This window comes from Pleurodeles waltl, chromosome 5 (assembly GCF_031143425.1).
Source record: "Pleurodeles waltl isolate 20211129_DDA chromosome 5, aPleWal1.hap1.20221129, whole genome shotgun sequence".
Taxonomy (NCBI): domain Eukaryota; kingdom Metazoa; phylum Chordata; class Amphibia; order Caudata; family Salamandridae; genus Pleurodeles; species Pleurodeles waltl.
Window position 1 is genome coordinate 1,376,431,528 of NC_090444.1, and position 23,367 is coordinate 1,376,454,894.

The 23,367-nt window shown below is 42.1% G+C and overlaps 1 protein-coding gene across 1 annotated transcript in view; it reads left to right on the forward strand.

Moving 5' to 3' along the window:
* The first annotated feature begins 359 nt into the window (after positions 1-359).
* LOC138297121 (vomeronasal type-2 receptor 26-like) overlaps positions 360-23,367 on the forward strand; it is a 135,046-nt gene continuing 112,038 nt past the window's right edge. The window contains exons 1-2 of the mRNA XM_069236620.1: positions 360-422; positions 19,458-19,685. Coding sequence (XP_069092721.1) covers positions 360-422; positions 19,458-19,685 — 291 coding nt within the window. The remainder of the gene's footprint in view (positions 423-19,457; positions 19,686-23,367) is intronic.

A 23,367-nucleotide genomic window follows, 5' to 3' on the forward strand; every position in this document is an offset into this window, starting at 1 on the left:
CTCCACTCGCAAACATCGTCCAATCACACGACCTCAACATCGTCTCATACGCCGATGACACCCAGCTGATCCTCTCCATCATCAAGAGCCCCGTCACCGCCAAAACCAACCTCCACGAAGGAATGAAGGCCATTGCTGAATGGATAAAGAACAGCTGCCTGAAACTGAACGAAAAGACTGAGGTCCTTATCCTCAGCTCCGCCCCCTCTGCCTGGGATGACTCCTGGTGACCTGCCACACTGGGAACCACATCAACACCAACCCACCACACACGCAACCTGGGGTTCATCCTGGACTCATCGCTATCAGTGACCCAGCAAGTCAACCCCGTCTCTTCCTCCTGCTTCAAAACTCTCTGCATGGTTCGAAAGATCTACAAATGGATTGCCACCGAAACCAGAAGGACGGTCACCCAAGCTCTTGTAAGCAGCAGACTGGACTATGGCAACACCCTCTACGCAGGAACCAAGGCCAAGCTCCGGAAAAGACTGCAACGCATACAGAACACCTCTGCACGCCTCATCCTGGACATCCCCCGCCACAGCAACATCACAGCCCACCTGAGAGGCCTGCACTGGCTCTGCGTCAACAAGAGAATCACGTTCAAGCTCCTCACCCACGCTCACAAAGTACTGCACAACACCGGACCAGAATACCTCAACAGTGGCACTCCTTCTACACCCCAACCCGCCAGCTTCGCTCCGCTGACCTTGCCTTCGCCACCGTTCCATGCATCCACAGAACGACCGCTGGTGGCAGATAAGTCTCTCACCTCACCGCCAAGACATGGAACACTCTTCGTATCCACCTGCGACAGACACAGGACCTGCTAACCTTCAGGAGCCACCTCAAGAACTGGCTGTTCGACCAGTAGCAGCACCCCCCCTCCAGCGCCTTGAGACCCTCAGTAGTGCACTTTACAAATGCTATGATTGATTGATTGATAGGAAAACTTCTTAGAATCCACACAAATGACCCCTTGCTGAATTCAGAATTTTGTCTACTTTCAAGAAATGTTTAGCTTTCTGGGATCCAGCATTGGTTTCAAATCCATTTCTGTCACTAACTGCAATGAGACAAAAAAACACAAGAAATATTAAAAATGGGGTATGTCCTAGTAAAATGCCAAAATTGTGTTGAAAAATGTGTTTTTCTGATTCAAGTCCGCCTTTTACTGATAGTCCTTTTGGGTCTGGAACTGGGAAGTAACGGAGCAAAGGTCAAGTTCACATTAAAAACTGTTTTTGGACACCTGGGGCTAGTTGTCAGAAGGGGTTTGGGATTTGCTGGTAGAGGGAATGGTTGTAGGCTGTGTTGGTGTAGATGTTGTGGGTGTGTGCTTATGCGAGGTATGCTTGTGTGTGGTGGGTGTCTGTTGGGTGGGTGAGTGTGGGTATTTGTGTGTCTTCGGGATGGAAGGTAGAGGTGCTAGTAATGTGGGAGTTGTGGATGTGTGTGTGTCTGTTGGGGTGGTGACTGCAAGTTGGTTGGATGTGGTGGATATAGGTGTATCTGTAGTTGTGGTGTCTGTGGGTGTGGTGTTTGTGATATATGTCTACAGGTCTGCTAGGGTGGTGTCTGTGGGTTTGATGGAAGTACTAGGTATGTATGTGACTGTTGGTGTTGTACCTGTGGGTATGCTTGATGTTGTGTCTTTGATGCTGGGGGTGGTGGGAGTCTCCAGGGAAGTTCTGAGTGTTGTTGTGTCTGTAGGTGGCTGTTATTTGGTGTGTGCTGTTATATTTTGTGGTGCTTGTGTTTGTGTGAGCTACTCCTGGGTGCTGAGGTAAATGTCTGAGGATCTGTCTATGTGCCTTGGGTGTCTAAGTGGAGGAGGGATTTGGATTAAGAAGAGGTGGAGAGGGGACGGAAGATGGGGACCAGACATTCCACCATGAATGCCTTTCATGAATGTATTCATCTTTTAGCGCTGACTTGTCAGTCCCTGGATGGTATTCACAATGGCTGACTGACTCACAGATATACTTCTCAGAAGGTCAATAGACTGCTCACTGAGGGCTGCAGGGATTACAGGGGTTGGGGCGAAGGTGCATGTGGCAAAGGAGACATCCAACCTCTTAGATGAACGGGCACTGCCAAATAGGTGGAGAGCAACATGGAGGGCAGTGATAGAATGGGGGTTGTAGACAAAGTTGGTGCAGGGGGATGCTTGATGGGTCTGCCACCACTAGGGAGTGGCCACTGGAGGAGGAATCTGAAGATGAAGATGATGAGAATGTTCTGATCTCATCCGTGGCACTCCCCTGACCCTCCAGGCCACTGGGTCCCTCAGTGGTTTTGGTGTCTTGACCTGAGGTCCTATGGTCGGATGCTTCCCCACTTCGCTCTGCCCTGTCTCCTGCTGTGGTCATTGCGAATGCTACAACTACAAAGTGGAATAGGGTCATCAGATGTCCATGATAACACTTGAACCACAACTCTGATTCACAAACGTTATCATTATGTCAAGTAGGCCCCAAAAATAACTTGCACTTAAGTGGCACACACATGTGCCATAACTTATACATGCATGCCATCTGGACTTACTAAATTTGACCACTGGAAAATCATGATCTCAGACATCTGTTATTTTTGCATTTGTCGCCCTAAGTGGGAAGGGTATGCCCAGACTTGGGTCCCGTGCTCACTACACCAGTGGATTCAAGCTAGCCTAGCTGATGAAGGGTGATACCCTGAAACCGGTCGTAGGATGCTTGTTTCCGGTCCAGGGAGGACCTGGCTTGGCAGTTCAGGCTGGACTGTTCCCATGAGGAACAGGGTCAAGACTGATTTGCATATGGCTGGGTCTAAACTGAGGTGGTGTGGTGAGCAAAAAAATGATGGATTAAACCCAGATCTTTGTGACTCCATGATGCATGCCAAAAGTCTGGGCACAATCCTCAACCATTACCCATGCAGTGCACTTTTCCACATGATTCCATACAAGGGCATAGATAAACACAGACTGTCATGTCCCTCGTTGTTACTGCAGTTGTACATGCCAAATGACATACTATGATACTTGAAGGTATCTGTCAGACAATAAACAATGGTGACACACTGCTGATTGTGGCACAATGTGAAATGTACCACAATTGTAACTGTACTATTCCACAAACAGTTTCCATCCACATATATATGACGGAACACATACATCATCCCATCAACATGGGTCGAACATGAATTTAATTACAGATTAAGAATGTCTCCTAAAGAGAAAAGGACTCATGCTGGCATGTAGGCACTAGGAATGTTGGCAATGGTCATGGGCCATAATCCATGTCAATGGACATTCGCCACTTACAAAGAGAAAGTAGTTTGCTACATCTGCAAACAATTAGCCATGTAAGCCATGTCACATGTATGATGGATACTTACACATCACAGACTGCATTGAGGTGCCAGCACCCATCATATACTACAGAAAACTAGCTTCTGGGTGACAGATGTCTACATACACATATACCCAGAAACATGACATAGGACAGTGATCCATAACCTACTTACCTTTGGCCTATAACATTTAGGGGTAGTGATCTATGGGATAGAAACAACACACACAACAACAACAAACAGTACATGAATGATCCCTGTACACAGCCATTTGTGGTCCCTGTAGAGCAAGTGGTTTGAGGATTCCCCCCCCCCGTTTTGAACTAGGTCTCACGTTCAAAAGGCAAGGCACACCAGTTTGATACACATGACATGTCAACAAAAACAATCTCCCATCTACTGTATGACACATGTCTCATCCCTAATTGTCGGGGGGAGTAGTCAGTTCCTCACTTAATCACCTGACAATGGGAAAGGTAGGACTTTGCTGTGTACTCACCCCCTTGAGACTGCTGTGCTGCCCTTAAATGCCCATTAAGCTCCAGGTGGGCCACCGTCAGAATGCAGGCCATTCGGGAGGTCATGGCTCTACAGGTATTCCACCCACGCTGGGAAGACAGCCCCTGATGGGCCTCCACACTCTCCCGTGCCCAGCATCTCAGGTCCTCCCACCTCTTGCGACAGTGGGCACTCTGCCGGCTGTGGAGCCCCAGAATCTGCACCTTCTTGGTGATGGCTACCCATATCCCTTTCTTCTGAGGGGCATTGACCTGCATGGATGCAAAAGACCACACAAGAAATTATGTCCACAAGTCCCATCCAAAATAGCTAAGTCGCATATATGTCAGTAAACAAAGCTAAGAACATTCTGTTTTGCTTAAACTGCCCAAGTGTGACACATACTAGCCATTGAGTACCGGGACATGACTACAAACACTTCCCAATCTGCAGACCAACCCACTACCCTGTTCAGGCCCTCCACTGACCAGGTAGGTCAACTGACACCTTGTGGGATGTATTCTAGCAATCTGACTGAGATCTGAGGAACTATGGGGCACATCACACCTCTGTGCCTTCTGAAAGGTAGACTCTTTAGGCATGAATGCATTAAAACATTCACACTGTGTGAGAATGATTCTCTTCATACAGTTCCTAAAGGCTACTGCCGAAGTGCAAACTCAAACATTGCACATGTGTAACAATGAAGGGACTGGCATGGTGGGTACAGAAAGTGTCTACCCTGTCCATGTGGACTAACAAATGCATACTCATGCCACCTAGGGGTGGAGTTCTGTGTCATGTACCTGTACCATAGAACATGCTTTTGGACATATGTGTCCATGTAAGTGATGGGGATGGAGTTTCATGTAAGTTTTGTCTGCTCAGCCTGCAGAGACCAGGGCCTGTCAAATGTATTTCCTAGTATGGGTCTAAGTCTAGGCTGGTGTTCAGTCACTTTTGCTATGCAACTGTGGTACTGTGCCCGTTCCCACAGCCCTGTTGTCACCATCACACAGGTCAAAGTTGTCCTGTGCAGGCCTATTGCAGAAATGATAGTCCTACGGTGCATATCTGGCCTTGCTAAACTGTTGTTTTGAAGGCATATCCTGACTCACTCTGCCCTTCAGGTTGCCACATACACACAACATGCCAAATAGCTGTTGGCTACATTATGTACTGTCATGCAACTGTGGTAAGCTGCAGTGGCACACTAGAGAGTCACCTGATATACTGCTGCTGGTGCTGAAAGTACATGTTTCAGTCTGCATGTCAGAGTATTTTCTGGCATGCATTAGAACAGGTGTCTCTAATCTTTTCTATAATAAGAGGCATTTAGGATCAATGAAGATCACCCTGAGCCACTAATATTATTAATGTTGTTACAGTGATGACCATATGCAAGATTACTAGCAGCGATCACCCCATGCATCAGGAAGGATTGCCAGCATTAATTTAAAAAAATGCCTTTATTTAGGTAATACATAACGGACATAGCTGAAGCCCCTTTGCATATTATTAGTAACAATTCTCTCTAGCACCAAATGATTTATCACTTAAATATCAGCTTTAAATATATTTTTGAAATTCAACCATTTTTCTCCAAACAGCTGATATATGTTGAAAACACACACACTTTCTTCTTGAATGCACACTTTTCAATTTTAGTATGCATATATTCAGCCAAGCTTCTAACTTTGGTGGCAGGGCTGAACACAGGAGAGTTACTAATTTAAAAACACTGCAGCACCCTTATTAATGTTATTTTACTTTTATTGTCCTATGCTCAAGCAGCCTTTTAATATTTGTACTATGCTGTTTATGAAGCAAGTTCTAGAAAAACTATTTTCACAAACAATTTATTTAAAAAATCTTTAAAATTATCTTTATTTAAAAGGTCCATTCTCACAACACTTCATTCAAAACCACATGTATAGCATCAATTAGTTTTCTCATCATGTACAACACATCATTAAACAAAATGCTTTGTCGTGCATCACACTGTGTAAGGACTGGCATTATCATCCTGGGATATGTAATCAGAAATCACTTTTCAAATGATAATGAATGTTACTAGTTTTAAACTTTTCCAATATTTATAAATATTGCTTATAGCATATCACATTGCTTAGTATAATAACAGATTGTTGCAAAAAGTGTGCTTTCAGAAGAGAGTTCTTAGTTTTTAATCAACCTGGGTACAACTATTCACATAACTTTGTTCTGTTATTCCCCAACATAATTTTCAAATGATCATTATAGCTTGTGATTCTCTATTTAGTACTTCTCTCTCTTTGTACTACTTCCATTTGTGTTCCTCTATCTTTGTACTACTTTCTATGTTCATTTTGGCTTAACCGTACCTTCTTCAGGAGAGCCACAATAGTGATTTAGGGGCTGATTTTGAGGTTGGGGACGTAAACATCCGTCCCCCAAACTCCTGACGGGGAGGTCGCCCCAGTGCTGGAGACCTCCCTGCCCATCCCGATACGACTTTCTCACTAGACTGACTGGTGGAAACCAAGGTTTCCGCCAGTCAGCCCAGTGAAAAAGGTACGCCAGCATTGTTGCCGGCTCATAATAGAGTTGGCGGCAAGGCTGCCACATGCACGAGGCACTTAAAATGCACACTGTCTGCACTGTTGAGGGAGCTGGGCAGAGGGGCCCCGGCACTGCCAATGCTATAGACATGGGAAGTGTAGGGCCCCCCCAGTGACATCCTGCACTTGTTCTCCACCAGCCTTTTCATGGTGGTCAGACCTCCTTGAAAAGGCTGGCAGACAACAAAGTTGTAACCAGCAGGGTCAGTGCTGATTTTAACCAGGACTGCTGTCAGCCCGCTGGGATCACTGATCCTGGTGGGGATGGCGGTAGGTTGGTGGGTCTGACCCCCAACCTCGTAATGTGACGGTTGAACTGCCACAGCCACAGCAGTCCGACCACCACCATGAGGATGGCAGTCTTTGAACCACCAGCCTCATAATAAGGCCCTAAATCTTCAAATCTGTAGAACACTGCTGAGCAAACAACAAACGTCTACCAAAATGATCAAAGTTCGATTACATTAGCCAAGGCCAGAACCACCACCAAATCAAAGATAGCACACCCTTTGTTTGGTAAACAGTTTTAATTCTGTCTTGACTGAAGCACCCAGAGTGAATAACAGGCAAGCTGTACACCCAAAGCACAGAATGAAGACACCAGAAAAGGAGAAAAATTAAAAAACGTCTCCAATATGTGTGTTTTATATGTGATAGAGGTAACTCAAAATTCTATTGCGTAATAATAATATCACACTACCTTCAGAGTAAGAAGAGCATGCCTTGTTGATGTTTTGATTATCAAGGGCCAGATGTAGCAAACAGTTTGCGAGTGGCAAACGGCGAAAATCGCCGTTTGCGAGTCGCAAACCTGAGTTTGCTATGCAGAAATGCATTTTGCGAGTCGGGACCGACTCGCAAAATGCATTTCAGAGTCGCAAATAGGAAGGGGTGATCCCTTCCTATTTGCAAGTCGCAGTGGTATGCAACTCCATTTGCGACCGCATATGCATTCGCAAATGGAGTCGCAGTTACCATCCACTTGAAGTGGATGGTAACCCACTCGCAAACGGGAAGGGGTCCCCATGGGACCCCTTCCCCTTTGTGAATGGACCCCAAATTATTTTTTCAGGGCAGGTAGTGGTCCAAGGGACCACTACCTGCCCTGAAAAAATTCTGAAACAAAAGGTTGCGTTTTTTTTTTTAAGTGCAGCTCGTTTTCCTTTAAGGAAAATGGGCTACACTTGAAAAAATAAAAACTGCTTTATTTAAAAGCAGTCACGGACATGGAGGTCTGCTGACTACAGCAGGCCTCCATATCAGTGAGTGCCCATAGTCGCTATGGGGCCGCAATTTGTGACCCACCTCATTAATATTAATGAGGTGGGTCTTTGCGACCCATAGCGACTCGCAGACGGTGTCTGAGACACCGTTCTGCATTGCAAATTGCGAGTTGCAATTTGCGAGTCGCTCGGACTCGCAAATTGCAAGTCGCAATTTGCAAACTTGCTACATCTGGCCCCAAGACACAAAGCTTTATACCTGTTTATTATATTAGAAGTTTCACTATGGAGCGCTCAAATCCAAAAATGAGCCAATTGAGGGCTACTGGTCACCATAGCTACTCAGAAATAAACCACACTGGGGAACAAAAAAACATACATAGAGAAAGTTGAAAGGACCCTAGAGTTAATAGAAAACGAGCTGCCAGTTCACACAGATATAATTATAATTAAAAAACTCCTACCTGCGTATCCATGTCGGCACCTGTAACTATCCCAAGGGAACAGCAGGTTTGCGCAGTTAACAGGAGGCCGGAATGGTGATACTTAGATGTTCTAGAAAACATAACAGAGGTAGACATAAAAACGTCCCTTAAACAGAACCACATAAAGGCAGGTATCTAGTTCCAATTACTTTTCTTCTAGAAATACCATTGTACATGGCAGTCCAGTCTGCCCTAGTGTCCTATCAACCCCCCATAGGTGGTCAGTGGATCCAAAGTGGATACACAAATATTAAAAGTTTGACACAGCAATCTTTGACATGGGAATAACGAGGATCACAACAATAAATAAATAAACGGGGGGCTGATTGCAGAATTTACCTACGCCCGCATCGTGCTGCATACCTGTGTGCCCCTGTGGTCCTCGGGGCTGCTGTTCCTTCTGCTGGCCTCCACGTCTCCCCCCCGCCGTCGCCTGACATCGCGACCACTGTGTGGGGGGAACGTTTGACGGGACAGGACGGGACTACATTACCCAGGTCCCCTTGCACCCCGGAAGCGGAACCAACGCATTTTGCGCGCCTGAAGGCGCTATTGAACTGATCCTGCCCCCCGCCTCGCGGGATCGCGCGCGGGCCGCGCCGGGCTAAGCCCGGGCAAAGGGCGGGCCGTTGTGTGGCCGTTAGGGGGCCGGAAGGGGTCGGGTTGGGCCAATTCGCTAAGCTGTTAATTGCTCCTATCTAATCTGTTAATGCTTTAGTAAGCTGTATACTTGGGCTCCATTTAGTTATTGTGCCTTCTGGGTCATATACACTTGTTGTTTTGTGTTATTGCTGATATATGTAGGCGCCCTATACTTTGTTACGATATAAAAGTTTTGTGTAGGGCAGGGCTATAAATACTAGACAGTCCATCGAGTATTTTATCAATACTAGTAGTGGTTGTTATATACGTGAGGGTGGTGTAGAATGGCTAAAAATATTTCCACCCTGGATAATTATTTGGTTAAAATGGTGAGCAAGATAAACATTGATAGAAGGAAATCCTTAGGGAAGGGGTCCACCTCAGAAATGTTTTCTTCTGTAGACGATGGCAGCAGTTCTATTATGGTGGATCCCCTTAATATTGAAGCTTTCCCTTTGGAAAACTCAGCCATTTTACCCTTAGTTTTAGAACCACCAATTCAAGACCCATTGGAGCCCCCGAGTGAGTCCGCATTGTCTCACTCTCCTCCTAAGAGAGCTGTTAGAAAATGCAGAAAAACGCAAATTAAGCGGGGGAACGTACATCTTAAACCAACGATAGAATATGGTCATAGAAGTAATGTAGCTAATAACGAGATTATAATTAATAAGGACGATGTGAATTGTGATCTCTTGGGTCACATCGCTAAGCTATTTGAGGAAAAACTAGACCATATGACTAAACCTCTTATGGAAAAAATTTAATTGCTATCTACGGAGGTATCTAGGTTGGGTGGTCTTTTAGATAAGATGTGTAAGGAACAGACTATGAAACAATCTGAGTTACCCGTCCATCCTGGTAACTCTGCACAATTGGTTGTAGCACAGAGGTCATGTTTACCAGAATCTAGGGAGCCACCATGTAAGGTGGATAGTACCTCACATATAAAAGCAGCTGCATCTAATATCGTGAGGTACACTACTTCCGTGAACAGACCAAATCATATTAATCTCCCACCTGATTGTGAACCATATGTCATAGTCCTTTCGAATGTTCCTCCCTTAGACTCAACAGCAATGAATTTCCGTGAGGAATCACATGATTCTCTCAAACGGAAATCAGTTGCTTGGTTAAACAAAAATTGTGGTTTCCCCCCACATCTATCCGATCATATACTGTCCACTAGATGGGTATCATGGATCGGAAACGCGAAGAAAAAATGTAAGGGGGATTGTGTAATTATTAACTTTAGGCACCCTCAACATGTTGCGACTGTTCTTCTTAGAACAGCTTCTTTGGATGTAGAGGAGTCTGACGTGGGTGTGCATTCTCTGGGTTATTTTTATAGACATTTAGCCAGTACATCAGAATTTTCTAAAACACACAGACTCTTGACTAATAGAAGAAACGCAAATCTTTATATTCCAATTGAAAATAGACTTTCGGTACTGAGTACTTTGGATGAAAACGATTGACTCCCACTAGTAGGGGAATCTATCACAGAAATGTTAGTATACACCCAGACGTGGGAACAAAAACAGAGTATAGAATATTTAGAACCGAAAATTATAGTACCTTCGAGCCCCAGAAATTCATGGACAGTTAAATTGGTAAACTGCGTTAAATCCCCTTATTCTATTTTGAGTGAGGTAATCAGTTTGGGCGTACCTGATAAGTGCCTCACAGTGACTATGGAGGTTAATGACGTTAGTAAAGATTATAATCAAGACAAAGAGTTAAATCCTTTTGTTGAACTAGAGGATGTTATAGAAAACGATAACCTACCAATAGTATTAGATTCACCCTGTGTAAAAGGGAAAACAAATATTAGATTGATATCTTGGAATATAGCTGGCTTAGCCAGGAACCTTGAGGATGTGGTATGGTGTTCCTACATTGCGAATTACGATATCATATTCCTACAGGAAACTTGGATGGTAGAAACCCCCCATAGGTTGGGGTATAAAACATACTGTTCTTATGCTATTCCATCAACTAGAGGTAGAGCCTCAGGGGGGCTGGTTATCTGGGTTAAAGTGACTCTAGAAATAGATGTCACCCAGTTATCCATCCCCTCTCCGGACCTACTAGGCCTTAAAATTGATACAAGAGGGAAAGAAACTATACATTTAATAAATATATATAATAGACCGTCCCCATCTAACAAGGAATCAGAGGTGGTAGAACTCTTGGATTCCTTTTTAGATTCATTAGGAGATAATGTAAAGGTGTTAGTTGGTGGGGATTTTAACTGTAAATATGAACCTGTCTTGGGGTTGGAAAAATTACTTGATGAACAAGATGCTGCTAATGATATCTTGCCCTTAGAATCTGCAAGTTCAGCTAAAAGCACAAAAGCCGCCTTACAGATTTTACAGTTGACTGTGGTACATGATCTAAGGGCTTGTAATGGTCGATTCCGAGCAGACAGACCAGCAGCTCCAACCTATTTTAAGGGAAATTCCAGGTCACATATAGATTTTGTAATGGCTACCCGGAATATATGGGACCAAATAACTGATTTCAAGATAGACCATAGGACGGAGAGTGATCATTTCCCCCTCCAACTATGGCTAGACTCTCAATCATTTATTATTAGATCCGAAGAAGAGACCCTATTAAATACCACGGTCACGGAGCTAGAGGTAACCAATAACAGGCGTGCTCTAAGATGGCCATATATCTTGGGAACAGAAAAGACGCTGATAAATATTTACAATGTATTTACTGAAACGGTAGGAGACTTACAGTCAGCATTAGTGGGAACACAAGGTGTTCTTGATTTACATCTTAAGCTGGTGGATGCACTAACTCCACTATTGAGTAAAATTTATAAAAAAGATGGTAATAGGATAAGGAACCATCTAGAGACAGCGAACCCATGGTACAATAAAGATTGTCGAATAGCAAAATCAAGACTGATCCAGGCAGTAAAATCCGGGAACTGTTTGGATATAAAAAGCGGTTGACTAGCCTATAAAAACACTATGGCCCAAGCTAAAAAAGTATGGGATGAAAGTTTTTGGGAGGATCTCTTGAATGCAGCTAAGTTACGGGATCAGAGCATGTTCTGGAATTTAATTGCTAAGGGAAATAAGCAGGGTAGATCAACAAAGGATATTTTCCTAGATGAAAATACTTGGTGTGATCACTTCACTAAGCTCTATGCTAACAAAAAGGAGAGTTTGTCCTTCGGGGACTATGAGACAAACTTAGAAATGAGTACTGCTCCCTTACTTTTTAGTTTAGAAGAAACTAATAAGGCTTTATCAGCTGTGAAAATGGGCAAAGCCCCAGGCCCTGATAAAATTCCCGGTGATCTACTAAAATATGATGTGGATGTGTGGGGGCCTTATATAAATTACCTGAGTAATTCCATTGTGGCAGGCACACCGATCCCCGATTCATGGAAAGGGGCAGAAATCATAACAATTTTTAAAAAAGGTGATCGCTATGATCCAAGTAATTACCGCCCAATAAGTTTAATAGACATTTTACAAAAGATATATGCCAGACACATTTTAAATAGGCTTTTAGATTGGATTGAAGAAACTAAAATACTAACCAAATATCAGGCTGGTTTTAGAATAAAAATCAGTACGGTTGACCAGGTGTTTAGGTTTATGTGCATCTGTTGGAAGTATATAAACATAAGGAAGGGTAGTCTCTATGTGGCATTTGTGGATCTAAGGGCCGCCTTTGATCTTGTTCCGCGCAATTTGTTGTGGATTACATTAAGGAACATGGCGGTCCCTGGGGAACTACTTAAAGAACTTATCAAGCTTCACACAGGGAACTATGCAAAAATTAGATGGGGAAAAGAAGGTGAAACCTCAAGGGCCATACCTGTAGATCGTGGTGTGCGCCAAGGTTGCGTGTTAGCACCTACACTCTTCTCATTATATGTTAATGATATTCCGAGCTATTTAAGGAATTGTGTACATGACTCCCCGAAGCTAGGTGGTGAGCCGGTTACGGCATTATTATTTGCCGATGATACCATCCTTATTTCTCAAACTCCGAGAGGCTTGCAAAATTTGGTGGACTCTTTCCAGAAGTATTGTGTGGGGAAGGGGCTAGAAATAAATCCTACCAAAACTAAGTATATGTCCATAAACCCCAAGAAATCCCTCAGGAATAATCTGTCCTTGGAGAATCAAAAACTGGAACAGGTAGGGAGTTTTAATTATTTGGGGTTAATGCTGGATAGTAACCTGTCCTGGAAAGGACAGATGGATAAAAGCATCTTATCCCTTAAACAAAACTCAATGCCTATTTTAAAAGTACACAGATCTAGTTATTCTAAAGCAATCTCACCGGCACTTGAAGTATATAAAGCAAAGGCCCAATCGGGCGCCCTTTATGGTGCTGAACTCTGGGGTTACTATTGTAATAATAATTTTGGAAAAACGGAAAACCACTTTGTACGAAGGCTACTTAAAATACCGACGAGAACTCCTCTAGTCCCTGTTTTCTTTGATATTAACCTTAAAAGAGCAGATTATCAAGCATTATTAAGACCATTGCTGTATTGGGTTAGGTTATGGGTAACCCCGGAGTTGAGTGATTACAAGAGTGGATTGACTAAATTAACTCAGATAGATGGTCATATGAATACCCCTTGGTTAAAATACGTATCTAAGTGGTATGAGAGATTAGGTTTATCACACCTATGGGATGTTCCTCAGAATATGACAATATGTACCAGGAAATATGTAAAGGACACCTTTTGGTCTTATGTCAATGGAGAGCTATTGCATAGTTTATCGATTGGTATTCTGACTCTGAATTTTTTTAACATAAAAGACACACCTAATTTCGAACAATTTTTGGATGAGATCGGTCCTCCACTGGCAAAAACACTATATCTACAGTTTAGGTATGGGGTCTTACAGACTAATGCATACACGTGCATTTGGAGAGGGGTAAAAGGTTGTGGATTGTGCACTCTCTGTACCTTAGGGGCTAAAGAAGATGTTGTTCATCTACTCTTCTTTTGCCCAGTATACAAGAAACCAAGGGTTTGTTGGATCAAACCCGTTTGTAAATATGTGGGGGTTAGATCCTACAAAGAAGCAGAGTGCATATTTCAGTCTAATACTTCACAATTAGTGGTGTTTGGCACAAGTAGATTTTTATTTAATGTGTACCTTATCAGAAAACGATTTGGTCACAAACTGTAATATTTTGTTAGGTGGCCCGCTCTTTCCCTTCCTTGTATAGGTATATGATGCACTGTTTCTTCGATCCAAGTTAATTAATTTTTTAGTTCTGGCTTTTAATTAATTTATAAATTGTTATTTATAGTTTTATATGCGGTACTGCTTAATCATGGAGACATCCATATATTTCTTGCCAACTGTATGTATTGTATCTTATATTTAATTGTGAAATGTATATATGTATGTTGTATTCATCTCTTGTCTTGACTTTTATGGCAATATTTGCCGAAATAAAGTTTAACGAAAATTAAATAAACGTATATCCTCGGACCCCCTGCTTCAGACGCAGATGGTACTGGGGCAGGGATAACTACCAGCCACGGCAGTAACAGCTGCAAGCTGCTAACCAATACAGCTTGCCCAAGAGGAATAGAATCGATAAAGTGGTCAATACTGAAAAAATCCCTGCAACTCACTAAAAATGCTCATGTTGAAAGCCCAACATACTTAGGCAGGCTGCCTAGATGCCGGCCTTATGACAAAGTTGAACCAGGGTGACTGACTGAAACATATTTAGAAGAAAATATTTGCATGCATAAGTCTAAACATTTAAAGTGTGGCATGGTGGAAAAACACTTGTTCACTTAACTAGGCCTCCTAGCATCCTCCAGCGTGAAACAAATCCCCAAAATTATTTTGTGTGTAGCCAAGTGGAATGGCAGCCTGGTTTAAGCCTTCTTCCCCAAAGTGAAATACCGTATAGTGTAGCTACTTACAGGTATCTGAAGAGCTACCAGTGGCTTGCACGCTACTCATTAAAGAAGCCTGTATTAGAAATAGGTTTGAGAATCCATATAAAATTTGTTCTCATTTTAGCTTTATAGAGCAATAGCCACAATTTCTATGACTAAATGTCCCCTCATTTTGTTTATTTCTAAAGAAAATGCTTTACGTTTTACAGCCTGGAATCCATCAAGATGGTTTCAGGTGTGCCAAACCTCTGTAATAAATACAAAATGTTAGCACTCTAGTTGCTCATGAGAACGCTTCAGGAAGCTGCAGTTGAACACAGTGTGAATTTATAGAAAATGTACTCTCATTAAAGCTTCTGCAGCATCTTCCATAACCTCTGTGAGAAAATTATGAGCGGAACAGTTTTCTCTCAAGCATGGTTTATCACATTCAAACAAAAGGATGATGGACGGAGTGTTGAAACTTTTCAAGCACTCACCCGAGTTGCAAATCTGAGTTTAATCCATTGTTCTTTTGCTCACCATGCCACCCCAGTTTGGACCCAGTCAAATGCAAATCAGTCTTGACCCTGCTAAAATCACCTTAGAACACACCATATTTCCTAAACATAGTAAAGTACCACGACAAATGATTTTTATAACAATTACAACCTGCTATCACCCTTTATATGTGCTCCTCAATGTGTTATCCAAAACTTGTCAATCCTCATGATACCTTTTTAAGGGGGCCATGACATTGAGGGCTGTAATTACTGCCATAACATTTTGGCAATGTTGTACTGCCAATCAAGGAGGTCTCTTGGGACCCACCACCATCACACGTATGCCCTTGTGGTCAGGGCATTCTCATCTTGCCCTCTTATCTATTCATTTGAATTTTTTGGACAAAACTCCCTTCATGTCCTTGGGGTCAGTGTGTTCTCACTCTTCCCTCTCCTATATTCATTTTAATATATTTTCAGGACACAGGGACCATGCCCAGTAGTCCTGTGATGGCTACCACACTATATTCTTCAGGTTGTGGCCATCCAACCAGGATTGTCTTATCCCCTTCAAAGTCATCAATCAGAGCCTATTTGGACACCAACAGTGTAGAGATAACTATTTTAACACCCTCCCTCATTGCCACCCCAACACCTCTTCTAACTCAGATTTCTCAAAATGGCTGAACAAATTTACACCAAACAACAAAAAGCACATGTAGTTTTAGTAAAGTTCCAACTTTCTGCCACATTTGGTGTAATTTAATTCAACTTGTTGTTTTTTTGTACGCCCAGCCATATAACCGGTCACCAACCCCCACCTCACATTGATTTTAGCTTTGCACAGCATGGGGTTGGGTGCAAGGCCCCATGCAAGTGGCCACCTTCCTATTGTTGACCAGCCCCAAATGGTTATGCATCACACCACTGACACCCATTTACCTTTTTTTTTTTTTTTGGTCCACAGTAATCTTCCAATGATTTTGTGGCAATTTCAGTGTTCTGAAGCAAATGTTCATGGGGCACCACGCTGAGTACAGAGAAAGTGCCATGAGTCCATGGTGGCATGGAGTCTCCACATCCTAAATAATGGGTTTAAAGTATCTCTTCATGTTGCCACCAGACAATAAACTCATTTAGGGCCTGATTATGACCTTGGCGGAGGAATTACTCTGTCCCAAATGTGACGGATATCCCATCCACCGTCTTACAAATGCATTATATCCTATGGAACTTGTAACACGGAGGACTGGATATCCGAAACATTTGGGATGGAGTAATCTCCTCCGCCAAGGTCGTAATCAGGCCCTTAGTCTTAATGGACTGGTCCCAGTCCTGTGAGAATAGCTGATCAAAGTGCTTTATCTGTTCTTTTTTCCATTAGTACTACCTCAGTCAGCACTCCCTCTGTAGTACTGTACCACTAGATATCTATACATTTTAAAGCTTAATTTGTGTCAAACAGCTGAATGGATTTTCACCAAATCTCAAAAAGCATGCTTTCTGGGTAAAGGTGAATTTTTCTGCCAAATTTTGTGTACTTCTGCTCAGCAGTTCCAGTTGTAGTGTTGTCTAAAGTTCCTATGGAAAATTACAAGGGGAAAAAAGTGTTTTGGGACCCGTCTTTATCTTGACTCTCATTTGATGAATCACTCCAAATTTTTCCAGGGTGGAGCGGAGGTGGATGAACCATTTTTTGGAAAGTTATGTGGAGATTTGTTAAATGGTGACAATATAAACTCACTGAAAAAAACAAAAGGTTAAAGTATTGTTATAGTTAGGTGAAATGTTCAGTAACAAGGTAACATTTTAAACTCTAAATTCCACTTGAATTCATCATATAAAGTTATTTGAAGTAACTATAACTTGTGCTCAACATAACTAAAACTCGCAACCCCGCCATGCACAGTTTTCCCATCAATAATTTCATTGCAAATACTGCAGTGATATTATATATATATATATATATATATATTGGATGACATTTTACCAATCTATAGCTGTAATACTTTGCCTGAGTGGGAAAAGGCTTTTGTCATTTTACAGCTCAGCATGGATGTCACTGTGCTAATACTATGTTTAAAGACTTTACTGTATGAGTGGTAGACAACTTTGTCTCTTTCTAGCTTGTTGTGGATGGCACCGTGCTAATCCTATACTTAAAAACTTTGCTAGAAAAACAGACATTTGAGATGAGCAGATTTAGAGACTAATTACTAGTCTGGCGGTCACTAGAGTGACAGACTCTCTGTGATGGTCTGGACCACCACTGCTGTGACGGTCCAACTGCCATATTATGACCCTGGTGGTCCGACTGCCCGGTTACCTCCATCTCTGCGGGGATCAGTGATCCCAATGGGCTGACGGCGGGTGCAGTTTGCAATCAGCCAGGGATGTGTGCAGCATTGCCCTGCTGATTACAACCTGGTTCTCTGCCATGAAAAGGTTGGCAGAGAACAGATGCAAGGGGCCACAGGGCGGCCCCTGCCCAGCTACTTTGTTTACCCTTGATTACAAGCCGGCAACAATGCTGTCACCACTTGCCCGCTTGGCTGACAGGTGGAAACCTTGGTTACTGCCAAACAGCCCAGGGGAAAGTCATAATGGGTCTGGCCGGGAGGTCACCACTGCAGTGGCAGCCACATTGTTGTGAGTTTGGCAGATGGGTGTTCCTGGTGTTATAGGGTGCTCTATACAGGAGCTGTCCTCAATCTAATCTTGAGAACTAACCAGAGTGCTCTGTTTTTTTGCATAATTTATGCAGCACTCTAAGCCTGAAAGCACGCTCATTGGATGATGTCATCAGCTATGTCATCAGTAATGTCATCAACGATATATTTTGAGATGTCATCAGTGATGTCATTAATTATGTCATTGAAAATGTTATGAGTGATATATTATGTGGAGTCATAATCAGTGCATGGCGGGGGTGCAAGGAAGCTCTGCTAACTATACCTGGTGAGTTTCTGTGCTTTTTTTGATACAGAACATTAATTTTGACACTGACATATTCACCTAACTATAACATTACAATAACCTTTATTTTTTTTGTGTGAATTTCTACGGTTATTTAAAAAAAAGAAACAGATCTTTTTATCACACCTAACGATAACATTACTTTAACATTTACTTTTCAGTGAATTTCTACCTGTGGCCAGGTCCTTCAGCCAAATCCCCAGCAGGCACTCAACCTCATGCTGTACAGGGCCTTTGCCCTGAGCAGCATAAGGTTGGCCTTTGTGCCCCAGAATCCCCATTCAGGGCTAAATCAAAGAAATAGGGGGACGGGCCATGTGGCCCCCCCCTCCTGGAGCCTCATTAGGCCCTTGGGACCCCATCCTCCAAGTCCATATTTGTTTTTAAAAGTCTCATCCACCTCAGCGCCTCTCTGGAAGGTTTTGGGGTGATCTGTCAAGCAGTGGCTGAGAAAAAGAAGAGACCCAAAAAGCATTTTCTCATTTCATTTTTCCATAGGAAATTGAACAGCCATACCACAAAAAGCTCTGAACAGATTTACACCGAGTTTAGGAGAAGGTTAAACCATAGCCCACAAAACTTACTTTTTGTGATTTGCATTCAATAGTGTTTTAAGCAATTAATGATCCAAAACTTTGCAAATTTCATGCCACAGAGAATTACAGACACAATGATCTCATGCTTCCATCATATCAGCAATGTGGTGGCAGATATTTTAGCACTCTGGATTCAGCCCTGAGATCTGGGGGAAAAAAAACAAGACATAAGGGGACCTCGAGTCAAAAATGTTTTTTTGTAAACATGTTTTGCTGCAAATTCTCAGCTTTAGGTGTGGTAGTAAAATATTAGTTTGCATTAAAAATCACTGGAAATTCACTGACTCATGCCCAAATGAACATCACTAATGACATTTTCAATTACATCATTGGTAATATTACTGCAACATTTGCATTGAAATTATTGATGAGAAAACTGCATGGCAGGGTCAACAGTTATTTTTACCTTAGGTCATGAGTTATTTTTACTTGTGATAACTCTAACTGGTGAATTTCAGTGGTTTTGTACATTTAAACATTGAGTCATATGAAATGTTCATATAACTATAACATTACTTTAATCTTTGTTTTATTTCAGTGAATGAACATGTATATTTAATGCATTTCAAAAAAAAAGAAAAATAATGAGACCTATTGACTTTGCCAATGCAGGATATTGCCTTAACTGCACTTTTACCATATTCAGAAATTCAGAAGAAATATCTTAGTAGAATCAATCAATAATTATTAACGTTTCTTTTCTCACAGCTTAATCGCTATCTGAAGAATATTAATTTCCAAACACCTGGTGGGGACGCAATGTTCTTGAATGATGTGGGCAGTGCCCCTGCTCGGTTTGACATTCTCAATTTGATCATCTTTCCGAATGGATCCTTTTCTGACACCATAATAGGCAGTTATGATATGACAGACCAAGATGTACCTAAGCTAATCATCAATGAGAGCACCATTATGTGGGCCCCCCAGTTTACAGAGGTATGTGCACAACTTTTACTGCTCCTCCTTCACACAAAGAGTGCCTTCGTTGACCCTACTTTTGTTTAAGTGATTGCAGCCACTTTTGCTGATGTAGATCTAAGTGCCTATCTGAGCTGCACCTCCTTCTCCAATCTGATCCCATACATTTTTTATGCCTTACTTTTTATGTAACATCTTATTATTAATTCTGGATTACTAACACCACCTTGCCTCACAGCAACAGAATCAAATGTAAATGTTAGCTTTATATATCTATTTAACTCCAGTGTTAACATTTACGATTATGAAAATGAATCGGTTTCACAAGATTGCACAAATATGTCTGGTGGGACCTTGTGACACAGACCGTGTCTTCTAATTTCAAAGCTGGTAATTTGATATTTGGTATAGTATCTCACAGTGAGTGAATGAAGAGGGTTGAGCTGTGTAGTTGGAGAGACAGGAATTGCCCCATTAGGCTGGGGAGGTCATGAACAACCTTAATAATTCCACATGTCCACCCTTAAACTTATCATCAAAATAACAAGATGTATTTTTGACTTCTGAGTAATCTCACTATGTACAATGTCTTTTGGTGACCACCGTTTGTACTAGCATATTTTTCTGTATATTTCTATAATACACTTTATAGCAGAGTGACTCTACCAGGTTCTGATGAATGTCCCTTACACCTCTTCTAGAGTCCCTTTAGGTCAGAAACATGCTGATCCATTTGAAATAGCAAGGGTTGAGTCCCCTCCCTGCTTCCCTTGATTGTTTTTAAACCTACCCTTGGCAGACATAATAAGTTAGTAGCTCTGACCAAGCAGCAGTTTAAGATCTTCTCACACTACCTCCTTTCCATTCCGCTCTGCTCACCCAAACCTCAGACTCCCATAGGGTAGTTTTCAACATCCAGGAGCTCCTTCTATTTTACGAGATGTAACCCGCACCATAGCAAATTGTTGCAGTATAGGGGAGAACCCTACGATGAAGCATGCCACCTCAGGGTGGGTGGGTGTTCTCGTCCTACAGAAGGTTTTCATTTCCCTCTGCTATTATGATTGATTTGTAGGAGGCTTTCCTACATTATGTATAGATTATGGTTGCTAAACCCAGGTACATTACTGTGTTTCAGTACATTAGAAGGACTACACTTACATACACTACTGAGGCCTTACTTTTGGTCCACTTAGTATTAAATAGTGTATAGTATAATCTTACTACTATCTATAGTACAACAACATTGATTATTCACCTATAGGAATTCACTTGAATTTGACTTCCGTATACAAATCCAGTACCGTAACAGCTCAAAATCACTTAAAATATGTGCCTTCGATATCGTATTAAACATTTCTAAATATTACATCAGGCAAAAATGTACATTTGTTTTACATTTGAAACTAGTACTTATATAAGGGGGGGGCTCACTGAATGTAGGGTGCTTTTTGGACGTTTTTGTGGCTAATAAATAAGCGATACGTTTTATGGAAACCTGCAAACCCGATGAGAAGAATGCGTGCAGAATCTGTCTCATCTGGTAGGTGCATGTATGTTATTATTCACACAAATTCTAGAGCAATTGTAGGACACTAACAGCATTGAGAAAGTCCTCCTTGAATGTGAGAAAAGATGGGTCTGCTGACTGGGAACCCATCAGAATGCCCTACTTGATGAGATTCAATGCTAACTCCTACCGAATTACTTTACAATTTATGCACATATTCAAACAAACATGAGATCTACACTCCTCATGAACCCTTACACATTCAGCAATTTGCCCCCAGCCTGCACGCACACACAGATTCTTGCGTAGTGAAACACTAGGAAGTAATAAATTGGGTGGTAGGCTCAGGATTAAAACGAACGGCCCACAATGCCAATCTATTGCAAGCGGGGCAGCGCACAACTAGACGAAATAGAGGCACATTATCCTTAGACTGGAAAACAGACTATTCACAAATTTCACCATATAGTGAGATCATAGGGCGCGTCCACGGGCCTGTCCCTTTAATGGTAGCATTAAATGTCACCTGGGGTAACATACCTCCATTTTTATGACACGTTACAGTTTGCAGTTTTTGTAAAAATGTGCAGTGAGTGACTCATTATGCTTACCATGTTGGATTATACTGATGCATGACAACACATTTGCATCAGATTGCATGCTAATATGCTTGTTTGTCCAGCACCTGTGCAAGTGTACACAAGGGTTTGCGTTTTTTGTTTTGTGTTTGTTGTGCCAATCATTGATCGATCTTATTTCCTCTTGCAAAACAGGCATTAACATGTGCTCCAACAGCCTGTACTACCTTGTTTTTAATTTATGTTTATTTTTTGTGTTGTCATAGGAGACTCTTATTGATAAGACCAGGATAAAAGGACAGAGAGGAATGGACAGAGGGGTACTATTATCACTCCTGACGAAAGTCCCGGAAACCAAGAGGCCAGTGACATTAGGCTAAAACATGTCAATATGAAGCAGGGGTCAGGGACATTATAGCCCTCACACTCACATGACAACATTTTTAACCTATACAGGGGCACCCATGTTATACAATGAGTTACCTCCGAGGTGCTTGAGCCCGTCCTGGTTAATATGAACCAGAATTGTACCCGATGATGAAGCATGTTACGATCAGAGTGTTTGATGGTCACAAAAACAACCAACTGGTGTGTCGGTTTTAAAGTTGCTGAGTGCACCTGAGATTCATCCAGTAATTATGGTACAGGATGCTTATGGGTATTGGCTGCATGTGTGTGCCATGTCTGAAAGGTAATAGATAACGCGCTTCCCTACTTTCAAATGATGTACTATTATATGAATGTTTTGATGAAAACAAACGTATATTAGATTTGTCATTTTTATAATAAATAAAAGATGGCATCTAGTTTTTAGAAGCTTTTTAATGGGTTGAAATTGTAATAATGAATTTAAATAAACTATAATAAGTGCATTTTTAATTGAAATTGCAAATTATTAAATGAAATTTGTCAATTTAGTTTGAGTTAAAATGTGCGCCGAGCAATTAAATAGAATGATACACAAAATAATTGCCATGGCGCTTTTGCCTACAGCCATTTTTTCTCTATCATCCCTAAAATCTGGGTCATAATGAAAGGGTTACAATCCGTCTAATGACTAGTCTAGGTATTTGCAGTTTAACTAAACTGTCCCAGATAATGTGTCACAGAACAAAATCTGTGAAATCAATTTGTTAGTAACACACAAACTGCACGATGATGCTTCGGAATTGCAGGGGCACCAGGTGAAGTGCAATGGGGATTTCTGTGACTTTGCAATTGTAGGTTTGTTTGTGGAGGAGTTAGAGCCTGATTATGATGACTGCAGGATGGGTCTTGCCGTAGCATTTATGGCAGTCCTCCTGTCCGCCTCCTTGGTGGTCTGACCACCCGATTACGAAGTGTGCGGGAACACAGCCACAAGGCCGCCGCCTATGCCAATACTTCTGCTCCCATGGGGGGAGAGGCAGAGGCGACACATGGAGGTGTACCCGCCAGGCTAATCATGACCCACCTTTCTGCCGACCTTTTCTTGGCGGGGACACCACCATGCATGAGTCGGTAAAAAGGCAGCAAATGAGCCTAAATGGTGAGCACCATTTTATCTGAAGCTTCTTTGCACATTTGGTAGCAGTATATATTATACTGTGTGTAATGCGAGTTTAACATAATG